Source organism: Cucurbita maxima, unplaced genomic scaffold (genome assembly GCF_002738345.1).
Source record: "Cucurbita maxima cultivar Rimu unplaced genomic scaffold, Cmax_1.0 Cma_Scf00012, whole genome shotgun sequence".
In the NCBI taxonomy this organism is placed as follows: Eukaryota; Viridiplantae; Streptophyta; class Magnoliopsida; order Cucurbitales; family Cucurbitaceae; genus Cucurbita; species Cucurbita maxima.
The window spans coordinates 3,438,931-3,459,998 of NW_019272028.1; the positions used below are offsets into that span (position 1 = coordinate 3,438,931).

The window sequence follows — 21,068 nt, forward strand, 5'->3', positions numbered from 1 at the left end:
TGGCCACATGTCGAATGTCTCGATCATGTTTATCCCAACTGTACTGTCTATAACTGCATGCCAGATATGTTGGATGTCTCGGTCATATTTATCCAAAATGTGTTGCTGACTGTATGTTGAATACCTTGATCATGTTTATGCAGAACGTGTTGTCAATGGCAAACCCTTTTTACTTGTTATCATGTTAGATAAGTCTTTGCTATTATTGTTGTTTCAATATACGAGTGTATGACCACCAAAATCATATATACACTCCATGACTAAAATGACAAAATTATACTACAGGGGGAACGTGACTAGTTGTCAATTCTTTCTATCCGTGTTTCTGCCCGCTTTTAGCTTATAACATTGCTTTCTCTAAACTTGTTTTCAACGTATTTTCTCGTTCACGTTTTTTAAAACATTTATCTCAAACGTGATTAGAAACTCAAGCATACCCTGATATTGTCTACGAAATTCAAATTTCATATGATTGACTTGTTTGCTGGATTAGAATAAGTGTCACAATCGTTAGAATTATAACAAGTGTTGATATTGTCATGTTACTTACCAAAAGTTCTTCCAATTCACATGCATTTTAGAATTGTTATCTATTCAGATATTAATTGATTCATTTACCTTTCCTTATAAACTAAAATTTAAAATTTTGTTTGTGCATTTTTATTATATTTAACATTTAAATGATGGTGTGAGATCAGGTTGAATTAAAATTATTTATCAAACTATTTTTGTTTTCATTAAATGGATTAAAAAGTTGTGGTATTGTTCAATCGCTCTATGGCCACCCGACCATTATTCAAACGTGGGGCGTGGTCACAAACGAATACCCACTTTTCTAATTTATGGGAATTTATTTATTTTGGACGTCCTTAAAAAAAAAAAAAAAAAAAATTTATTATATTTATGGTTAAAATATTTAATAGTTTTTAAAACTATATAATAAAATGAGCATTTATTAAAGTTAGGCGACAAAAAAAAAAAAAAAAAAAAAAATTAATAAACATAAATAAAATTTAAAATGATATAAAAATAATAATAATTAAAAAATTATTTTTGTGGACTATGACATTGTTTGGTTGGTTGTAAAATCAGGATGAATAGCATCACTAAATAGGGCCCACAGTAAGTGGGGTAGTACAGCAGAGCATAGCCATTAGCCATGCCTATTGGGATAGGGCAATCAATTTGTGAGCCTTGTATTATCCAAACATGGAAACTTCGCTTCCCTCTCCCACTTAATTCCCTTTTCAGTACATAAATATAATTCAATCGGTTAAAATATATTTTATTTATAAATAAGTGAAATAGTATTATTTAGTGATAATTGACATGTGTCATCGAGTGAGAAGTCAAATTTTGAATTTTATAAATCTTCTAAAGAAATTTTTATTTCTAACATATAGAAATATACTTAGCTTTCTAAACTTGTTTCTCTTTAATTTATATATATATTTATTTATTTATGTTTGCTTCCCTTAAAAATAATCGTGAGATCTCATGTCAGTTGTAGAGGAGAATGAAACATTCTTTATAAGTGTTTAGAAAATTCTCCCTAACATACGTGTTTTAAAATCGTGAGGCTAACGACGATATGTAACGGGTCAAAACGGACAATATCTACTAGAGGTGGGTTTGAGCGATTGTAAATGATATCAGAGTGAGACATTGGGCGTTGGCCCCCTAAGGGAAGTGGATTGTGAGTTCCCACATCGGTTGGAGAAGGGAACGAAACAATCCTTACAAGGGTGTGGAAACTTCTAGGCCCCCGAACGAAGTTGATTGTGAGATCCCAAATCGATTAGAGAAGGGAATGAAGTGATCTTTAAAAGAGTGTAAAACCTATCCCTAACACCTCAAGGGAGGAGATTGTGAGATCGTACATTGAATGAAGAAGGGAATGAAGTAATCTTTATAAGAGTGTAAAACCTCTCCCTAGCACCCCAAGGGAGGGGATTGTGAGATCGCACATTAAATGAAGAAGGGAACGAAGCAATCTCTTACAAAAGTGCGGAAACCTTTGGCCCCTAACGGAGTGGATTATGAGATCCCACGTCGGTTGGAGAAGAAAACGAAGCAATCCTTACCTGTGTGGAAACCTCGTAATCTTTACAAGGAGGAACGAGGAACGAAAAAATTCTTATAAGAGTGTGGAAACTTCTAAGGCTCTAAAGGGAGTGGATTGTGAGGTCCCATCGGTTGTTTAAGGGAACGAAGCAACCCTTACAAATGTGTGAAAAACTCTCCCTAGCAGACGTATTTTAAAGACGTGAGGCTGACGGTGATACGTGACGGGACAAAACGAACAATATCGGGTACAATTTAAAAAAAAATGTTTTTCTTGTACTGGAATGGGCTGATTTCAGGCCCAATTAGGAGCATACGCAAGACCAGGCCCAACTGCGAGTGTCTCTGATATTCGATCCAATAGCCCAATCAAACAAAGGGAAAGCAACAAAAAGGGCCGAAAATAAATTATAATATAAATAAATTTATAGGAGAATAGCATTATAAAAATATTCTTACCATTATAAATAAACTCATACCTTAAACTATTAAAAAAAAAATTAAAAAATTAAAAAAATTAAAAAAATTTCCGTAAACTTTAATTTTTTTTTTTTATTAATACCCTTCAACTTAGTTTAAAACTTTTAATATTAATAATATATTTAAAAAGAAATATTCATGAAATTTAAAAAATCATAATTATTATAGTGTTGCAATAGTCAGGTGCTACAAATAATTTTTTTTTTCTAAAATTGTATAAATATTATTTTAATATTTCTAAAATATAGTGGTAATGGTTTCTTCAAATATTTAAAAAATTAAAGTGTTCAAAATTCAAAATTATTTTTGAAATAGAGGGTTATCAATTTAATTTTTTTTTTTTTAAAGTTAAAAGATATTATTAAAAATTTTAAAAAGTTTTAAAGATATCAACCACCAAAAAACAAAACAAAAGTCGATCTTATTTTAAAGTAAAATTGAAAGGCCTATTAGCTTAGTCGTGAAGTAGTTAGCTAGTTGGGGTTTGGCGTGGAGTCGGAGTCCCTCCCATTATAAGTCGTCCATTGGCTCGTTCATCTTCCTGATCGAGTTGCAGAGCTATGGCGGATTCTAGGGTAGATACAATTTCGAGGTTAGCGCAATGGAGAATCGACAGCCTCGGCCCTTGCAATATCAAGAAATCCGATCCTTTCAAGGTCGGAATCTGGAATTGGTACTCTTCTCTCACCATTGATTTGTTTTTTACTCAGATTAGACGAACATCATTAATTTTATGTTAATGGATTTATGTACTGGATTTGAGGCATTTGTCGGTTGACAAGAGTCGATATCTGTACATTCGTTTGTTCCCTGAGCCGTCGAAGATCTCGAAGGAACAGCCTCCAATTGCTCGGTTTATTATTCGAGTCTCTAGCGTTGGACCGAATCGTAGACCTGCTATATCTCCCAGTATGTGTTCTTATCCGCTTGCCTGATTCTTATGTTGCGTTTTTACTTTGAGATTTGCATCCTGTGATTGAAAATTCTTGAAGCTGTATCCGCTGAGGAAAAGGATTGGGAATTTGGGGATGGAAGAACAGTGAGAGTAACTTTCTCTGTTTCTCTTCATGATTTTATCTTTTAGAACTTTTTTATTGACTTTTATTGAAGTGCTAGTCAATAAGGTCACTTTTAGAATTGAAAATTGCATATAGTTTCATAATATCAAAAAGAAAAATGTAAAACCATTTAATAATTTTCAATAATTATTGAGTTTTTCATAAATTGTTCTGCAGAATTCATGAATCATTTTCTTAAATAATACACGTGAAGCAATTAACAACTTGTAAACTTCATCAACGAAACTGGATACTTAGTGCCATGTTTCATTTGTTATACATCAATAATTTATCATTTATCATTTAAAGGTCATTGAGTACTCTATTTTCAAAGGAATTTAAATAACTGCAATTATTGTTAAATCTGTTAATATGTATAACTATTGGTTGTAAATTGTTATTTTTTCTCCTTATTGTTCTTAGCCATTTACATGTAATATAAGATACCCTTTCTACTGTTAGATGAATACAACTCTCTACAATAGTATGATATTGTCCACTTTGAGCATAAGCTCTCATGACTTTGGTTTGGTTTTCTCAAAAGGCCTCACACCACTTGAGAGAGTATTCCTTGATTATAAATTCATGATCATTCCCTAAATTAGTCGATGTGGGACTTTTATCATCCAACATCTACCACTTCCTCTACTACTGATTCATTGAGGAAGCTCTGTGTAAGCTTTTGTTTTTTGGATGAGAAAATGAAACAAATCTAACGGGAAAATGTCAAAATCTCATATCTAATTGATATATTTTTAGCCCTTTCTTTATGAGAAATCTGTCCACTTGGAGCCTTCCGCCCAACAATTATGATCAAATCTTGTTCTTTTTGGGTCAAATGGCTTGATGTTTTATGATACTTGAATTACTTGGCTTATTTATACAGTTGAGGAACTGCTGTTTTCCTCCTGCAGTTAATGAGAGAGTTCTTCGAACTAGTGAAGACTTTGTTTGGGCTGTTGATTCCACCTTCCATGGTCGCTTCATTGTCGATGTCGAATTTCTTGATTTGAAGATCTGCCCTGTGAATGTGAGTTCCAAACTTCCAATACTTAGTTGTGTTTGATACACTTAAGATGTCATCTTCTGCGATGGATTTAACTGAACTTCAATTCGATATTTCATTTGATGCCCATTTCTTATCATAAATTTATGGGAACTCTTTTGGCTCCGTCCGAATCACCAATCTACCTAAAAATTTAAGTTGATGAGTTATAAATAGTAAATTTCATTATTTTTATACTCGAATGTTGGATAGAAAATCGATATAGGGGTTTGAATATAAGATGTTCTGCTCTGATATATTATGTTAAATCACCAATCAACCCCAAAAACTCAAGTTCATGGGTTGCGGTAGATTTAACTATATCAATACTCTAATAGGCTCTAATCCTGAAAATCTGTCTATTATTCATTCATGTAGTCTTGACTGTTTTGATGTGGATATATTTGCTAGCCACAATTTATCTAACAGTTGAGTCTAAAAGGGTTTAAAGGGAGGGGAACCAAATTCTATATGGCCGATGGAGGGAATGATGCAATCTGTATCGTCTCAAAGCACTCTTCAATGTCTCTCACGCATGCTGGACGAGGCTATCCATGCCGATGTCACCATCAACACGATCGATGGCACTTTACGAGCTCACAAAGCCATTTTATCAGCAAGTTCTCCTGTATTCAAGAGCATGTTCCATCACAATCTCAAGGAAAAAGAGTCTTCCATCATCTACATAGAAGACATGTCTCTAGATGCCTGCATGACTATGTTACGTTACTTGTATGGAACCATAAAAGAAGAGGACTTCTGGAAGCATCGAGTGTCACTTCTCGGGGCAGCAAACAAGTACGATATTGCAGACCTAAAAGATGCGTGCGAGGAAAGCCTCTTGGAAGACATAAACTCAGTGAACGTCCTCGAGAGACTGCAAGAAGCATGGCTTTATAAGCTGCATAAACTGAAGAAAGGATGCTTGGCATACTTGTTTGATTTCGGTAAGGTCTACGACATTGGCGACGAAATAAATAACTTCTTCAGGCAAGCAGACCGGGAACTGTTGGTCGAGATGTTCCAAGAAGTGCTTACAGTGTGGAAACCAGTTTAATAGGTGTAAGTTTTCATCCCCATCAAGTGTGAAGCTTTGCTCTTACACTGATGAATATGTACAGGTAAATGTATATATATGTGAAGGGTATTTGGAACCACTTTTCTTTTTTTCTTTTTTTCTTTTTTTTTTTAGGGTGATGATATGATAGTGTTTCTACAACTAGTCATTATGGTGGGATTTCATACCACGAGTATACTTTATGAGGTACATATTTTGTATAAATTTTTAATTACAACATATATAATTATACATAATATATACTTTCAAACGACGTGATAGCGGTAAAGAACAAATATATCGAATATATACTTATAAATAATTAAAGATATAATACGATAAACTTGTAATACGCGGAATATATATAAATAAAAATAAAATAATAGAGTTAGAAATTTTTTAGTATTTAAAATTTGATATTTTAAAAAATAGATAACAAAACTAAAAATTAAATTATAATCCTAAATTTTTAGATTATTAAACTATTATTGGCAACATTATTATTTTATTTTATTGCTTTTAAAAAGCTTATAAATATTTTGAAAATTAAAAAGTATTTTTTTTTTTTTAAATTTGGTTAAAGATACCATTGTTTTTATTTAAAAAAAATTGAATTTTTTTTTTAAAAATTGGAATATATATATATAGATAACTTCTAACAAACAAATAATAAAATAGAATTTAAACAAATCCTAAAATAAAATTAATTTAGGATAATTAGTGAGTGTTCAAAGGAAGTACTTTTCTTATCTGTAACAAAAAATGAAGAGTTTTCTCTAAAAATACTCTTAATAATTTTAAAATATAATTTTCAAAATATTATGTGACACAACATTATAAAAAATGATAAACAAAATATTTTAAACGGCTTATTATCAATTATTATACTTTAAATTCACTTAATTATGACATTTAATTTATTATAAAATGTTTTTATGTGTTTTTATAAATAGTTCTCTAAACAAAAATTTTAACTAATAATTTCAAATTTATAATATAATATAATAACTTTAATTAAAAAAATTGTAAACAAAAAATTTACTATAAGGTTCACAAATAAAAATATAATAGGATGTTTATACCATTGCCTAATTCCATACCCAAAAAAAAAAAAAAAAAATTAAAATATTATAATTATGGTCTCAAAACCTTAGATAAAAAGCAAGGACGGTGTCAAAAGGGTTGGAGAATTGAGCGGAGATAGGGATGGGGAACACAATTCTCGTCCCTTACTCTATTTATCTAACGAGGAGAAATCTCTCTCAACTTTCTCTCATTCCCTCTTAAACGAGGATTCTCCATCCCATTCAGTGTAGATCCTTACTGAGTGAGTTCGTGGTAAATGAACATCTCTACATACAAAACGAGAATTATTTTTTTTAATTTACTAAAAGATTAAATTAATAAAAATATCCATCAACTTTCTACTTTCTCTAAAAATACCTCAAAATTATCAAAATTTTCAATAATAAAAATAAAAATACTTGTTAATTATATAATACTTAATAAGTTAAAAAAAATATCATTAATATTCTCAAATGTTTTTAAAAAAGAAAAAAGAAAAGTTGTTATTTAAATGAATTTAGGAAAACAAAAAAAAAAATAAAATAAAATACAGTTTGAGGCCCATCCAAACCTACCTTGTTTGGATCCGAAGCTGAATAACAGAATATCAACGCCCACTTCCCGTCAGAATTTTTGGGTCTAGTTAGTTCTCTTTCTTTCTTCTTCGTATTATCGCTCTCTGGTTTTTACTTCTTGATCTTTAACTTGATCTCGCATGGCGATGGATACTCTCTACGACTACCAAATATGGCAACCTGAAGAACATGAAGATGACGTTAATGTTACCATTTCCAATTCTCACTTGCTTCCATGTGACTGTTTTCTTTTCCACCTTCACTTTCGCCATGTTCTCCAGTCAAATCATCCTCAAGAATTACAGAGACTCCTAAATTCGTCTCTATCTTCCTTCTTGATACCTTGTGATGCATTTTTCGCCAGTGGCTTCAGTATCCTGATCGCGGTTTTCTCCGACACCGGCGTCGCTCAAGACTTCTTGGACGCGGCTGTACCGGACGTTCTGTCCGTCGCGGCCGATATAGCATGCAATCCTCTTAATGCTGGCCGTCGGGTACTTCCGTTGGCGGTGTCCGTTTTAGCCGTTTCGCCGTACAATGAACGCGAGGAAATTGGGCGAGTTTTGCGGGAATCCTCGCCGCAAGCGTTTAAAACGTCGCCGGCTAGTGAGTCGGCAATCGAAGGGCTGAAGACGGTGGAGATTGATGTCGGCGGAGAGTTGTTGATTGGAGAATGCAGAATATGTTTGGATGAACTAATGAACGGAATGGAAGTTACGCGATTGCCGTGCGCTCATCTTTACCACAGAGACTGTATCGTCAAATGGCTGGAGACGAGTCATTTGTGCCCGTTGTGTCGCTACGCAATGCCACTGAGCTGATCGGTTTCAAAATTTTCCGGGATCAGTGGTCGTACATGATAGAATTGAATTTACAACAGGAAATGCAGGGTAAAATTTTGCTTCGGTATTGAATTTGATTGTGTATTTTTTCTAATTGAGCAAAATTCTTGAACCCTAGCTGGTAAACATTCTGTTCTCTACCAAAATCACATCGATGGATGAGGGCTACTCATGCATCTTACACATATGACATCTTCAATTAGCAGAAATTAAATTTAAGTTTGAAGTTCACTAGCAATATGACAACCGCGCACGATACATTTAAGTTCTTCTCCTATCTGATGGTTTTCTGTCAATGGACTGTATCATTTATTGCTAATTACCCTCTTACAGTTCCATTCCATAGTCTTTCTTTCTAGTAATAACAACCAAAAATGTTAAGAAGATTTTGAAATTCTTAATGAACTTGTTATTCAATTTAAAGGGGGAAGCTAACCAGATAGTGTGTACTTAGTTATTGCTTGTTGAGTATTTAGAAGAAATGAATTGACAGGAGATGATGAACCAAACTAGCTTTTGTTACTTTTCAACTTAGATGATATCGAGGAGCAGGGAAATAAGGTGGACTGGTTCTTGAAACTCCATGGCATTGAGACATTGAGAATCTAACAGATAACTGGATGGGACATAGAAGTTCGTTTTGGAGATTGGCAATTATCTTAGGATGCCTGATGAAACCGCTTCAAATCGTCGACTGTGTTCGAAGATAGCTGAATCAGAGAATATTTTGATGGAGCAAAACAACCAGAATGGCAATCATCTTTGGCCAATGGAAATTTGGAGGATATTCACACAGTAAAATGGAGATGGCTGGAAGAGAGACAGAGAAAGCAGGAAGCTGGATTATCACTGGTTGCATACTGGCTCCATCAGAAATGTCTATGCCAATACATTGGAATCCGAGGTTAGTTCATAACTTTTTTGTCATAAATGAAGAACAATTCTTTATAGATGAGGTTGAATTTCCTTTACCTTTTGATATGCAGTCAGGGTAGTTGATCAAATAGTTGAAATAGATATTTGGAATTCTGTTCGGTTGGAGAAAATTTTAGGATAAGAAACATATATGGCCAAAATGAACTGAACGTCCTTTCCTTCTCAGAACTGGCAGAAGACAATCATGTGAGAAAAGGCAATTGGTATGAGTAGAACTTTCAATCAGTCTATTTAGATGACATGACTTAGAAACAAAAAAACTAAAGGATAGTTGTTCTTTTCAAAAGGGTCACTTGAGATTCTTGCATGCTTATTTCTTCTTCCAATCTTTCTTGTTCTGTGGACAGTGATCTTCTTGCATCCTATGGATTCCATTCTTTTGCAGGTCCTCGGCTTCTCCATTCCTTTCTTGATGGCATATTGAAACCCTTCTCGTTCCTACAGCTCCACTTGGTCCAAACCCATCTCTCAGCTTTCCTTCCAACTTTTCTGTTCGGCCCATATCGATTAATTAAGAGGTTGATCATAGGTTTAAAAGTAACGAATACATCTTCATTGGTACGAGACTTTTTGAAAAAACCAAAAGAAAGGCTACGAAAGCTTATGCTCAAAGTGGACAATATCATATCAGCGTAGAGTCGTGTTTACTAACACGACACCTGCATTTTCTCATCCCCTTCCCTACTTTCCCCTGAACTCACTCCTACAGATTCTTCCCCCTATTTTCTCCTTTCCATTTTTGGCGCCATTCCTCCTCTACCACCTCTCTCTCCTCGCCGTCTGATATCGACGACCTGCAGTTCTGGTCATCACTACCTTTGGAGTCCTCTTCCCACCCCTCCTCTTTCCTCTCAAGTTCGCAGTTCTTTCCTTTTCCAAATCCATTTCCCTTCTCATCTCCCTTAGCCATCTCCATACCGTAACTCTTCTTCTGCAGTTTCAGAATGAGGATACCTGTCTTGTAGAACATGACCTAGTTTCCAACATCCATAGTAGATATCCGGGAGCCTTTCGTAAATGATAGGAACCAAAGTTTCTTAACCCATGGACGACCATACTTTCAATTTCACCACTCTTCTCAAAGGCATTTTCAGAATGAGGATCGTAATTCTAACTCTCATGGTCTTCCCCCAACACTCCCAACCATACTCCCGAAAGCTGTGGCTATTTTCCTCGAGAAGCAAGCCAATGGAAGGAGGTGGAAATGAACCCAGAAAGATGCATATTGGAAATCTAGGTCTCTGTGAAGTTGCAGTATCCTATTTGTGGCTGTTAAAAAACCAGCAGCCTTTTGCCATTTTCCAGAACCCTTTGCTTGTCGTGGGGAGTTTTGAGTAGGCATATGTAGATGCCCATTTTCATCTCAGTTCCAAATCTTTGGCATTGTAGATCTGAAACCCTCCAAATTCACCAGCTTTGATGTCGAGCGTTTGCAAACTAGGGCGTTTTCTAGGTCCTTAGAAATTCACCTGCAGCACTGAACCAGTTTTTTGTGGTCCAATTCACTGAACTGAGCCACCACTGAACCAGCCAACCAAGTTTCCTCTTAATAAGATGATTATTTGGGGTCGTATTAAAGTGTAAATGGTTCGAATTTAAAGGATTTGGGTGGAAAGAGATAAAAATCATGAAGGGTGGGATTGAAACTCCCGACCAAGAGAGGCTAATTGATATTATCAAAGAGTTAGAATTATGTTTGGGCTAGTAGATTTTATAAAATTTTAGCATAAAAAACTTCTCCACCTACACATTAACTCGATAATTCAATCTCTAATGTGTAATAGTTGACTTTGAGAAATGGATTAAGATTTAATTTGTAAACGTTACAAATATATAATATATCAACCTTATGTCAACATTTGATATATGTCAATATTTGATAAGTGCATTATAGATCTATAGACATACAATTTAAGCACATATTCAGTACTAGAGATTTCTATGTTATCCATGGGATGGGGATCCGTGAAGACCCTCTTGTTTGAATGGAGAATGGTGAATGAAGGAGAGTTGAGAATCTTACCTTCCTTACTATAAATATATTTAAATATATTTTTAACACGTTTTTTTTTTCTTTTTCTTGTTTTAATAAATTTTAAGTTTATTCACAGAATACGGAATGAAGAATTAGAATTAAAACATAAACCTGTCAATTTGAGGTTCGAAAATGCGCTCAGTAAAAGTAAAGAGAGGGAGAGAGAGAAAACGGGCTACCGGGTGCACAAGTAAATGAAATGGAACCCTTTCGAAACCTACAGACTCGCCGCATCTTCCCTCCAAATAAACAGACCCATCGTTTTACCAAAATCTCAAATCGCAAAACAACATGTTCTTCTTCGGCGGAGGGTTAGAGCAACAAGTCCGTCATCTCTTGAAAGCCGGTGCCGGCCGATGCATAAGCTGCAACTCACCGGCCGATCTCGTAGACTACGAAAAAGTTCTGAAGCTCTTCTTTGTTCCAGTGTGGCGGTGGCCGGGAAAAGAGTCGTTGATGCACTGCTGCAACTGAAAGCTGTTTTTCCCTCGGTCATTCTCACCGCCGCCTATTTCCGATCAATTGCCGCCGTCAGCCGCTCTTTTGAGGGCCCTTCGTTGGCATTCCTGTAACAAAGTCTTGGAGCCCGATTTCAGCTTCTGCCCTTTCTGTGGCTCTTCTCTGTAAATTTTGAATCTCAATTCTGTTGTTAAAGAAGACTGGAAAAACTTATACCCTGCTAGTCGTTCTCCTTTACTTTTGTCTCAAATCGTCTGTTGATCTTTTATGGTTTTTGTCCAACATTACTTTATAACATTGAAGATGCTTACAACAAAGAATACTCGAATACTTTTACAAAGCCGATTAAATTTATATAGCAGTTTCTAATTTACAAGGGGATTCTGTAGGGGGCAAGAGCTGGCTTCTCTCTGTTTTCAGATGATTTTCTTCTTCAGCTTCTGTAGAGTTTGAGTGTAAATGTTCTTATGAAAAGTGGAAGCTGAAAGGAGGTAAGTTGGCCTTATCTCAGCCTCATGGGTCTTTCATCTGCAATTTTGAGTTCTAAAAATGAAGGGGGCTTGGCTTGTTTATGGGTCCTAAGAAGTGTTTCAAGTTAATTACGATTGAATACTGTTCAATTTGATTTGCTGAAGGGTAGTTGTTTTGCTCCTTCCTCTACTGCATTTCTCCATAGCCTATATCTTACACCTAGCTTATCATAAGAAACTGGCATGTTCCAGATGTTTTCTCCGTTTAGCATTCTTTCTTGCTGTCCAATGACAAGCCTCAAGTCCTCATTCAATACCTGCATGAGTTGCACAAAGAAAAGCCTTTGGTGTTGGTTGTAAAAAGGACGTGTATGATCATGAATGCTCGGGCTTTTAATACTGTTCTGAAAAGAAGTTGAGAATTTTACCTGTTCTGCGAAATGTCTCCAGAGATAGTGCATGAAAGGAATATGCTTCAATATGGGAGCGAAATCCAGTGACATTCTATAGAGTAGTCTTGTCTTCTGTCTTGTGGAAGGTAAGCACACATGAAGTTGATGAAGATGTGTTGAGCATTCCCTTGTAGTTTGGCCTTCTAGTTTTCCTGGCTTGGAAATCCCTATGGTTGATAGTACCATACAAGGTGGTCGAAACTCCATGTCGATTGGATATGGGTCCCAGTATCCTTGGAGACCAGATGCAGGGGTCAAAAATTTCACCAAGCTGTTGGGTTGCATAGAGTATGATAAGAGGTGTCAGTTTTGATTAGTTGTTTAACTGATTACTTTAGATCCATCTGAAGGAACTACTTCAAACAAAACTCAGGTGTGCTGATTTCTTTGCATATGATAAAACCAATCTTATTCCATCTGAAGTTATGAAAGATCACTTTCTTTTAGACTAAGATCTCAAGCAACCAGCAAAAAAATGGGGAAGCCCATCCTTGTTGCCGAGATTAGGCATGAGTTTTTCCTAGAATTTGGGTATCATTTTGAATGGTTTTAGTTAATTTCCATCTGCCACTCAATATCTGTGCTCTGCCCTTTTTTCCTTCACTCACTCCGAACAAAATCCCATGTTATGAGTGATATCGAAAAAAATCATAGTTATGAATGATGACGACTCAAACCAAACCAAGCGTACCTGGGTACGCTCCATCCTTTTGCAAAAGTGGAAGTATGAGTGAAAGGTGCATGAGCAAGATCCAGAAGGTTATCTAGAAGTAATCCATGCTCCACTGGAATTTCAATGACAAGCTGCCACAGATAATTCAGTAGGAGATTTCAGACAGCTTCATTTACAACTCAACTGCTAAAAGGAACAAAATGTTTCTAACAATTACCTCAGCATGGATTTGAAAACCAGGAGGAGGTTGGAGTGAAGGAAGATTAGCTGCTGGAGGATCATTACCAGGCCAAACCCAGATCATTCCTTCTTTCTCGAAGCATGGCAACGATTTTATTTTCACGTTTAGTAGTCGCGTCGATGGCATTTTCTCACATTTGCCATCCGTTGAGTATTCCCAACCTGAAATTGACAACAAATGAAATCATTACTTAGAGATTGTTTCTCTTAATTACTGTTTTTATCAATACAAGAATTTGAGTTTTTAGTCCATATTTCTTTTATTCAACACCGACCATGGTAAGGACACTGGACTCGACCATCGTTGACAGAACCGAGGTGAAGAGGGCATGCCCTATGGGCACATGTGTTTCGTATGCATCCAGGATTGCCATCCTTTCCACGGAAAAGAACCCATGATTCTTCAAAACAATCAAATGGGATCTGAAATAGATGATGAATCAGTAAGAGGGCACCCAACGTACAGTTGAATCTAAAGGATATTGGACGAGGTGATCCATAGAATTACCCTACCATTGTGTCATCTCTCAGATCACTGGAGAAGGCAACAGGATACCAGAAGTTCTTCAATCGGGGATGATATGGTTCGACAGGTCCTGATACATTTAAGCTTTTCTTTGGTGATCTTCTAGTTATGGAATCATGAGATTGTGTTGAGGTACCGGGCGAGGTAGATGGGCTATCCAATTCCGCTGTGTTTCTGTCTTGTAACAGCCTATCATGCACCAATTCTTCCATATAAGCTAGTTTATCTAAGGCAGTGCTAACCCGTGCTTCAGATTTATGAACCTGTTGTTGTTCATAGGTGGTCAAACATGATAATAGTATAGACAAGAGAATAATTACCTCACCAGGTTGAAGATCCAACAACTAAATGTCATTGGCCCATCTTCTTGATGACCTAAGACCTAAGCTATAACTATGTTTTTGGAAATTTAGTGACAAGAGCTGACTAGAAACTTTACAGACCTGTTTGTGAGCTTCTGCCAATTCCCCCTGTAATTCAGCAAGCTCCTTTTTCATTGTTCCGATAGACTTGTAGTTCCGGGCTAGAGGATTTAGGACTTCCACAACCTAAACCGGTATTTAAGCAACAAATTTTCAGCATAAAACATGTTTCGAGAAGATGGATCAACAAGTTGCACAGCTTCATTAGCCTAAAGGCAATTTGATGGAAGATAAACCAAATAAATGAAGTACGAGGAGGATGGAAAAAAGGAACCATAGAAGTATGAAATGAAAGGAATGTTAAAAACAAACAAATGAAGTAGCATGAGATTGGAGGAACCTTCTCATGGAGGTGCATGATTGTAAGAACATCTTGCCGAGCTCGCCAATCACAGTATTGAATATCATTTCTAGCCACTTCCAGAGCTTGGTTAGCATCTAAGAATTTCCCTTTAGATTGAGGAACTTTTGTCCTTGGATCTTCTACGTCAAAGAGCGTCTGCCAACCACTCTTAATCTCTGTAGCCCCTTCCTCTCCAAACACAGCAAACACTCTAAATCCAACTTTCACACTCTGAAAATTCAACATTCCACAACATCAAACCATACATTCAAATGAATCTCAACAAAATAGAAATGGAGCCTTAAATATAAAACCTCAGGGCCAACAATCAAACAGCTAGTATCAGAAACACTACCAAAACGCTCCTCCTACAGCAACTAAAGCAAGTGCCCACAAGTATGAACAGAAAACAGCCACAAAGTTCGATAATCAAAAGAGATACAAAAACTAAGCTCAATAAACTCCGTAAGATACTTGCAGCAAAATTACCAGAAAAATGTACATTGAAACGACCAAAATGAACTCTCGATCTTCTTTTCCACGAACAGAAATCGATACCAAGATACAAATGACCAAATCAGGGAAGGAAAAACAAAACCACGCACCTTCTTGTAATTGAGCTTCGGAGATTTAGAAAATGAGATCGGCAACGAGAGAGCTGCAGCCGTTGCTACGACGGTCATCGCGTTTGGACTGAGAAGTTGAAAGAGAAAGAGAGAGAGAGAGAGGAGAAATGAGAAATTTGGTGCGAAAGAATTTCATTTTGTGGATTTTGGCGATAAGAGGCGGTTGTATTCCGTGATCTCAGCTGGCCTTCCACGTTCTGCCACGTGGACGAAATGCTATTACACGTGGCATCCTCAACATCCACATGCTTCTTTTTTGTGAGAGCGAGTATCTTCCTTCAGTGGGCCCCCGACATCCTGCCAGCTCGGATTGCGAAGATATCTTAATCCTTCTGAATTTTTCTATCCAATTTAATTTCAACTTCGAGTATTAAAAAATATAATAATAATAATAATAAAATTCAATTCCAACTTCGTGGCTGTTCTTTCATTACGCTTCTTTCGAGTGTTTAGTTAGTGCACCCGTCGAGTATGTAATTTTGGTCACAGTCAAATCTGGTCCGTCCATCTCAAATAATCTAGCTCATTCCAAATCTATTTTGTTTTTGTTTTTTCTTCGAATGAGTTAGTTTAATTAATATTTTAGTTAAATTAAATTTTTTTATCCTATTTAATATTTGCTTAAAATGAATGACTTTATTATATAGCAAATTGAAAATATAAATAGTATTATTGATTTTAGGGACTAAAAAAAAATTAAAATTCAGTCACGCGTTAAATATTCCCGACTATATTAGTGGGCGTTTCGATCTACTTTACATCTTATTAGGAGCTAGGAGCTCTGTTTCTAAGAGTTTTTACCCCGTGCTAAAATTGAAGAGAGACTATCTACGAGAAAGGAAATAAAAACAAATAAATATGAAGGCCAGAGGGTAAACAAAATTACTCAGGCCATTTTGAAGCTGGTTACAAAGATCTACAAAGTCCATCCAAGTGAAGATTTAAAACACTCAACAAGATGCAGAAGAAACAAGCTGTTTTACAGTCAAATTTTTTTATACTGTACTAAATCTCTAGACACCATATCCATTCCTGACTAAATTTCTAGCTTTATCCCGCTCTTGGTTCGAGAGAAAAACTTCGCAAAACCGTTTCGGTTTTTCTCAGAATTGACAACATGACTTGCAATCACAGACGACGAAGTCGACGAAGACGAAGACGGGGGCGAATTGTCTTCATTCTTACTCATTGATGGTTCAGAACTGTCATCAACTACTTTACTATAGTTTGAATCTCTTTTGGGCGAAAACGTCCCATTCGAGTGCTGCCATTGCTCCTCACCATCTCTCGTGACGTTATGTGATTCACTGGCTGCAAACTCCGGTAACTGAGTCGTGTCGATCAGAAAATCTTCGAGCGCTGCTAGAGATTTGAGCTGATCCCCAAGAGAAGCTATTGTCTTTTGACAGTCAGCAAGCTTCCCAGCAGCTACAGCTAGATCCTCCTACAATGTCACCCCTCTCCAACTATTAGTATTCAAAGGATCAATAATGTTTACCGCCTAGCCCACTACTACAGCCTAAGCCCTCCCTACTACCAGATATTGTCATTTTTTGACCTTTCCTTCAAGGGCTTCTCCTCGAGGCACTGGACGGAGTAGGACTAGACCCTCTCCATAGTAGACGCGTTTTAAAAACTCAAAAGAAAAAATTAAAAAAGGACAATATCTGCTAGCGGTGGGCTTGGCCATTATAGAGAGTTAAGGCAGGCGAGCTAATAGTTTTTACCTGTTTTATCTTCATTTCGTTCTTGGAGACTTCGATTTGTGATTGTTTTTCATCTTGTTTATTTCTTGAGAGCTGTTCTTCAAGTTCTTGACACTTGACTGTCAATGCCAATGCCGAAGCCCTCTCTTTTTGGATATCAGATTCTAACATGCCAACTTTTGCAGACATGGTCAAGGATTCTGCTTCCATGCTGATAAGTTGATACTCAATTCTTAGCTTTGACTCATTTGCAATGGTGAGCTCAGTTTGTAAGTTTTCCAGTTTCATTTCTGTTTCCTTGAGTTGAGATTGTGAAAGTTCAACAGAGTTTTGACTCTGGGATAAAGCAGTCTCCAGTTCATCTTTTTCTGTCTCTAACTTCATTAACTTATCTCCCATTTCGACCTTCTCTTGTTCGATTTTGAGTAAGATTTGCCCCAATTCGGATCGCTCGGTTTCCATTTTCTCTAACATTTGATTCACTTCATCTCTCTCGATTTCCATCATCTCGAACCGCTCTTCCATTTCGTTCTTCTCCATTTCCATTTGTTTCAGCTTCTCTTCCAATTCTTCCTTAGCTTGTTCCATCTCATTCAGCTTCTCTTCCAATAAAGATCTCTCATGCCGCATCGTCTCGAGCTCGGTTATCATGGCACTTTCTTCAGCAGCTGGGCGAGCAGAAGGTTCTGATTCTTGGTGATGGTTTCCTTTATCAGTTTCGGGTAATGCAGCAAGCCTTTCCATCTCAAGAAAATCATCCATGAGATCAAGTTCAAGAGAAGATGGAAGATTACTAGGTAAGGCTAATGCCCATGAGTCTGAGCAACTAGGTTCACATTTGTTTCGTTCAGTTCGTCTTACATCGATATCGACTGCATTAAGCTGCTCTCCGTTATCTGATTGAGTGTCGGTAATTGACTCGATAGACATTGTCGAAGCAGCTATGGATTTGTGATCATTAATCAATGATGGTCGAGATGAAATTACTTTTAACCTCCGACACTCGGCCTCGAGCTTGGCCATTTTCTTTATGCTGTCAAGATGCTGCTTACTGGCTGTTTCAGCTGTTTGTGTACTCAAATCTCTCTCTATAGTCCTGGTTTCTAGCTCCCTATATTGAGCATGGAGCTCATGCCTAAGGGCTGCATTTTCTCTCTTCAATGACTCCAGTATCTTGCCAAGGCTAGGATCAACTTTAGGAGATTCAGATTGAGCAGTGTCTGCTTTGCTCTGGAGCTCAAGGAGCTGCCTCTCGAGATCTGCCTTGGTTGATTCCCAATCGCGGCTTTTTTCCTCCACGATGTCACGAATCTTCTGCTCTTGTTCCTCCCTTCCCTGTCTGAGCTGCCTAACACATTCTTTGAGTGCCCCATCAAGGTGGCTCACTCGATCTTCCAATGCCGATTTTTGCTGAATCGTGGTCCTGAGCTGCTGTTTAAGAAGTCCAACTTCGCTTTCCGCCTTTTCCCATCCTAAATTCACGTTAGAATAAACAGAATTCAGCTAATATCTACAGATATACAACATGAACAATTTATTTGTCTAATTCAACCTGCAATGGCTTCTTCAGCAACTTTGGCATGCTGCTTTACCAAGTCTTCTTTTTCCCTCACATTCAAAAGAGCAGCAGATAATCTATCAGTGAGATCTTTCACACTATCATTGATATCTTCTTGTTTTGGCGAATCATCGTCGTCGTCATCAATGTCCTCCTTACATACTGCTTTCGACGTTACTTCAGGCGATAGAGTCTCGTGAGTCGGAGATGACTTGACTGCATCCTGCTTGTCAATAAGGATTGGCATGTCAACTTCAAAAAGGAGGGGATTGCAGCCAGCACAGTATATTTATAACATAAGGTCCATACTTTCAAAGATGAAAACACTAATTTGTTCACTGAAAGTGGAAAGAGTTATAGTGAATGCCAAAAGTGGTAGGTGCTTCTCATCTCGCACTTGGATAGAATGTTTGGCTCATAGTCTTAATAATCAGCATAATTTTATTAAGTTTGGGGTAGGAACGGTTAGGATCAGGATCGCACAACAACGCACATACTCGATCTAGATAAACTCAAAGAACAGAAGAGAGAAGAAAATGCAAGGAAGTATATATAGTTTATTAGATATTTACTGTACAATACTATCTACCGTATATAATTTTACCAGGTATAGCCTTTTACTATTACCATTTACTTCCTCTATCATTTACCATATATAGCTTCACTGTGTATAACCATTGATTGAGCTATAAATAAACTGCACTCGTTCATAGCCCAACAGAAACATCTGAGCTTGTACTATACAGAAATGGGTTTAGTTTACATAATTATGGAACTGCACTACTGAGAGTTAGTAAGCAGTAGAGGTAGATTTTATAAGTTGAAATCAACGAATTTAAGATTAGTTCACTTCATTCTTGAGCCAAACACATTCAAAAGGCCAATTTTTCAGGGGAAAAAACTGTAAATGGTGTATAGTAAATACATATAAGCCAATCAAATCTTCATGGAAACTAATCTAAGGTAAGGATAGTCCAATAAGTCAAGGGAAACACTCTGCCTAGAAGATAGAACCTACGGATTTCATTTTGTCTTCTACAAGCAGCTCCATCAGAGCATTACCCTGTCAGCTAAGAACATAAAACATTCTGATTCTACCTTAGTTTCGACAAGTTCAAAGGTTTGTGTAATATGTTCGAATTCCCAAACACTTGCAGCTCGATTAATTCGACTACGAGAGGAAGTTCGATCGGTCAAATCAAAGGAAACAGAATACATATCCCAGCATGATCACATCCAAACATATCAAGAAACATAACTAAGATTGAAACATACAATCACCAGGGAGATCTAGCTTTAAGGATTCACTAGTGTACCTGCTCGTCGGAAAACCTCTCGGAGTACGACGACATTGAACCAGAACTCTCAGTTTCTCCAGGGCTTTTATCAGATGACTTTCTCTTCCATGGCCATTTTCTTCTCTCCATCCTGATGCCTTATTTCGAAATCAATCCACTGGTTAAGGCGCCATCTGCAGACATACGTACAAAATTATTTGAAGTTTATATGGGAATTTCAAGCAAAGTAGCAAAAAAGCGAGAAAGAAAGAGAAAGATATTAACATCTTATCTAACAACACTAAAGTTTACAGACAGAGAGATGACTTGGGCTTTCATTCTTTCAACTTTGCTTCAAATCCACCCAAGATCATCCCACCAACACCTAGTAAGTGACAGAAAAGGGTTTCTGCTAAGCCAAAAACCCATCAATTTTCAAAGTATTTAGTAGGTAAAAGCTTCAGAAGCCATCAATGATTCAAAGAAATAAGAATCAAAAGATAAAATGAGAAGAGAAAGCCAAATGAAGAACAAAAAAATCGCGAAATCCCTCAATACTCAAGAACAAAATCCCAAAAACATTGATGAAATAGTGACTGAAAACACACAATTCAAAATAAAAGCAATCCACCAAATCGAAGAAGAAAACGAAATAACTCCAAAAAAACCCCTCAAATCCAAAATAATTCAAGGATTCAGCAGAATTCGTAGAAGAAATTCATAGAAGGGGGAAATTTTACCTTCAACCAGAAAAGAAACACAGAAATCGAGAATTTAAACAAGACCACTGCACTGCAAAAACAAAAAAAAAAAAATGGAAATCCAGGAAGCTGTTTGGCTTGAAGAATTGGGTAAAATAAACGAACGGCTATCTCTGCAAGAATCTGAGGAATGTCTGCAAAAATATGCAGATAATGAAGGGTTCAATTTTAATTTGTTCTTCAACTTCTTGTCACAATGGGGTAGCTTTCAAAAAATTGAAAAAGGTTAGGGATAGAGCGAGAGAGAAAGAGAGAGAGAGAGAGCATGTGATTGGGGCATATGATAGTGTGAAATTCAAGAATGGGACCTCAAAAGAAACTCAATAGTCAGCTTTTTTATTTATTTATTATTTTTAATTAACTACAAAAAAAAAAAAAAAAAAAAAAAAAAAAAAAAA

General features: G+C 36.5%; 4 protein-coding genes and 1 pseudogene across 9 annotated transcripts; 3 read left to right on the forward strand and 2 right to left on the reverse strand.

The window, feature by feature from the left end:
- The first annotated feature begins 2,997 nt into the window (after nt 1-2,997).
- LOC111487505 (BTB/POZ domain-containing protein At1g21780) lies at nt 2,998-5,942 on the forward strand. 2 transcript variants are annotated; one of them, XM_023134924.1, is made up of 4 exons: nt 2,998-3,217; nt 3,308-3,453; nt 4,517-4,632; nt 5,099-5,942. In XM_023134924.1, exons 1-4 carry the CDS (start codon nt 3,105-3,107, stop codon nt 5,702-5,704), a joined length of 981 nt encoding a protein of 326 aa, XP_022990692.1. In that variant the 5' UTR covers nt 2,998-3,104; the 3' UTR covers nt 5,705-5,942. The 2 variants fall into 2 exon arrangements, with proteins under 2 accessions (XP_022990692.1, XP_022990691.1); XM_023134923.1 differs by having other exon boundaries at nt 2,999-3,217; nt 5,090-5,942.
- A 1,458-nt stretch (nt 5,943-7,400) lies between these two features.
- LOC111487409 (probable E3 ubiquitin-protein ligase ATL45) lies at nt 7,401-9,736 on the forward strand. 2 transcript variants are annotated; one of them, XM_023134801.1, is made up of 3 exons: nt 7,401-8,234; nt 8,680-9,090; nt 9,508-9,736. In XM_023134801.1, the coding sequence occupies exon 1, from the start codon at nt 7,485-7,487 to the stop codon at nt 8,163-8,165; it is 681 nt and encodes a 226-aa protein (XP_022990569.1). In that variant the 5' UTR covers nt 7,401-7,484; the 3' UTR covers nt 8,166-8,234; nt 8,680-9,090; nt 9,508-9,736. The 2 variants fall into 2 exon arrangements, with proteins under 2 accessions (XP_022990569.1, XP_022990570.1); XM_023134802.1 differs by lacking the exon at nt 9,508-9,736 and having other exon boundaries at nt 8,722-8,751.
- A 1,501-nt stretch (nt 9,737-11,237) lies between these two features.
- Nucleotides 11,238-11,895, forward strand: LOC111487369 (annotated as a pseudogene).
- A 13-nt stretch (nt 11,896-11,908) lies between these two features.
- Nucleotides 11,909-15,489, reverse strand: LOC111487368 (chlorophyllide a oxygenase, chloroplastic-like). Its single transcript, XM_023134747.1, has 9 exons — nt 15,348-15,489; nt 14,740-14,973; nt 14,421-14,525; nt 13,965-14,240; nt 13,727-13,874; nt 13,429-13,613; nt 13,230-13,342; nt 12,515-12,809; nt 11,909-12,403 (listed from the first exon to the last, which is right to left on the reverse strand). Exons 1-9 carry the CDS (start codon nt 15,423-15,425, stop codon nt 12,233-12,235), a joined length of 1,605 nt encoding a protein of 534 aa, XP_022990515.1. The 5' UTR covers nt 15,426-15,489; the 3' UTR covers nt 11,909-12,232.
- A 736-nt stretch (nt 15,490-16,225) lies between these two features.
- Nucleotides 16,226-20,966, reverse strand: LOC111487098 (filament-like plant protein 3). 4 transcript variants are annotated; one of them, XM_023134334.1, is made up of 6 exons: nt 20,650-20,966; nt 20,226-20,294; nt 19,949-20,103; nt 18,627-18,855; nt 17,096-18,546; nt 16,226-16,812 (listed from the first exon to the last, which is right to left on the reverse strand). In XM_023134334.1, exons 3-6 carry the CDS (start codon nt 20,057-20,059, stop codon nt 16,405-16,407), a joined length of 2,199 nt encoding a protein of 732 aa, XP_022990102.1. In that variant the 5' UTR covers nt 20,060-20,103; nt 20,226-20,294; nt 20,650-20,966; the 3' UTR covers nt 16,226-16,404. The 4 variants fall into 4 exon arrangements, with proteins under 4 accessions (XP_022990102.1, XP_022990100.1, XP_022990101.1 ...); XM_023134332.1 differs by having other exon boundaries at nt 20,195-20,294; XM_023134333.1 differs by having other exon boundaries at nt 20,195-20,318.
- Between the last annotated feature and the right edge of the window lie 102 nt (nt 20,967-21,068).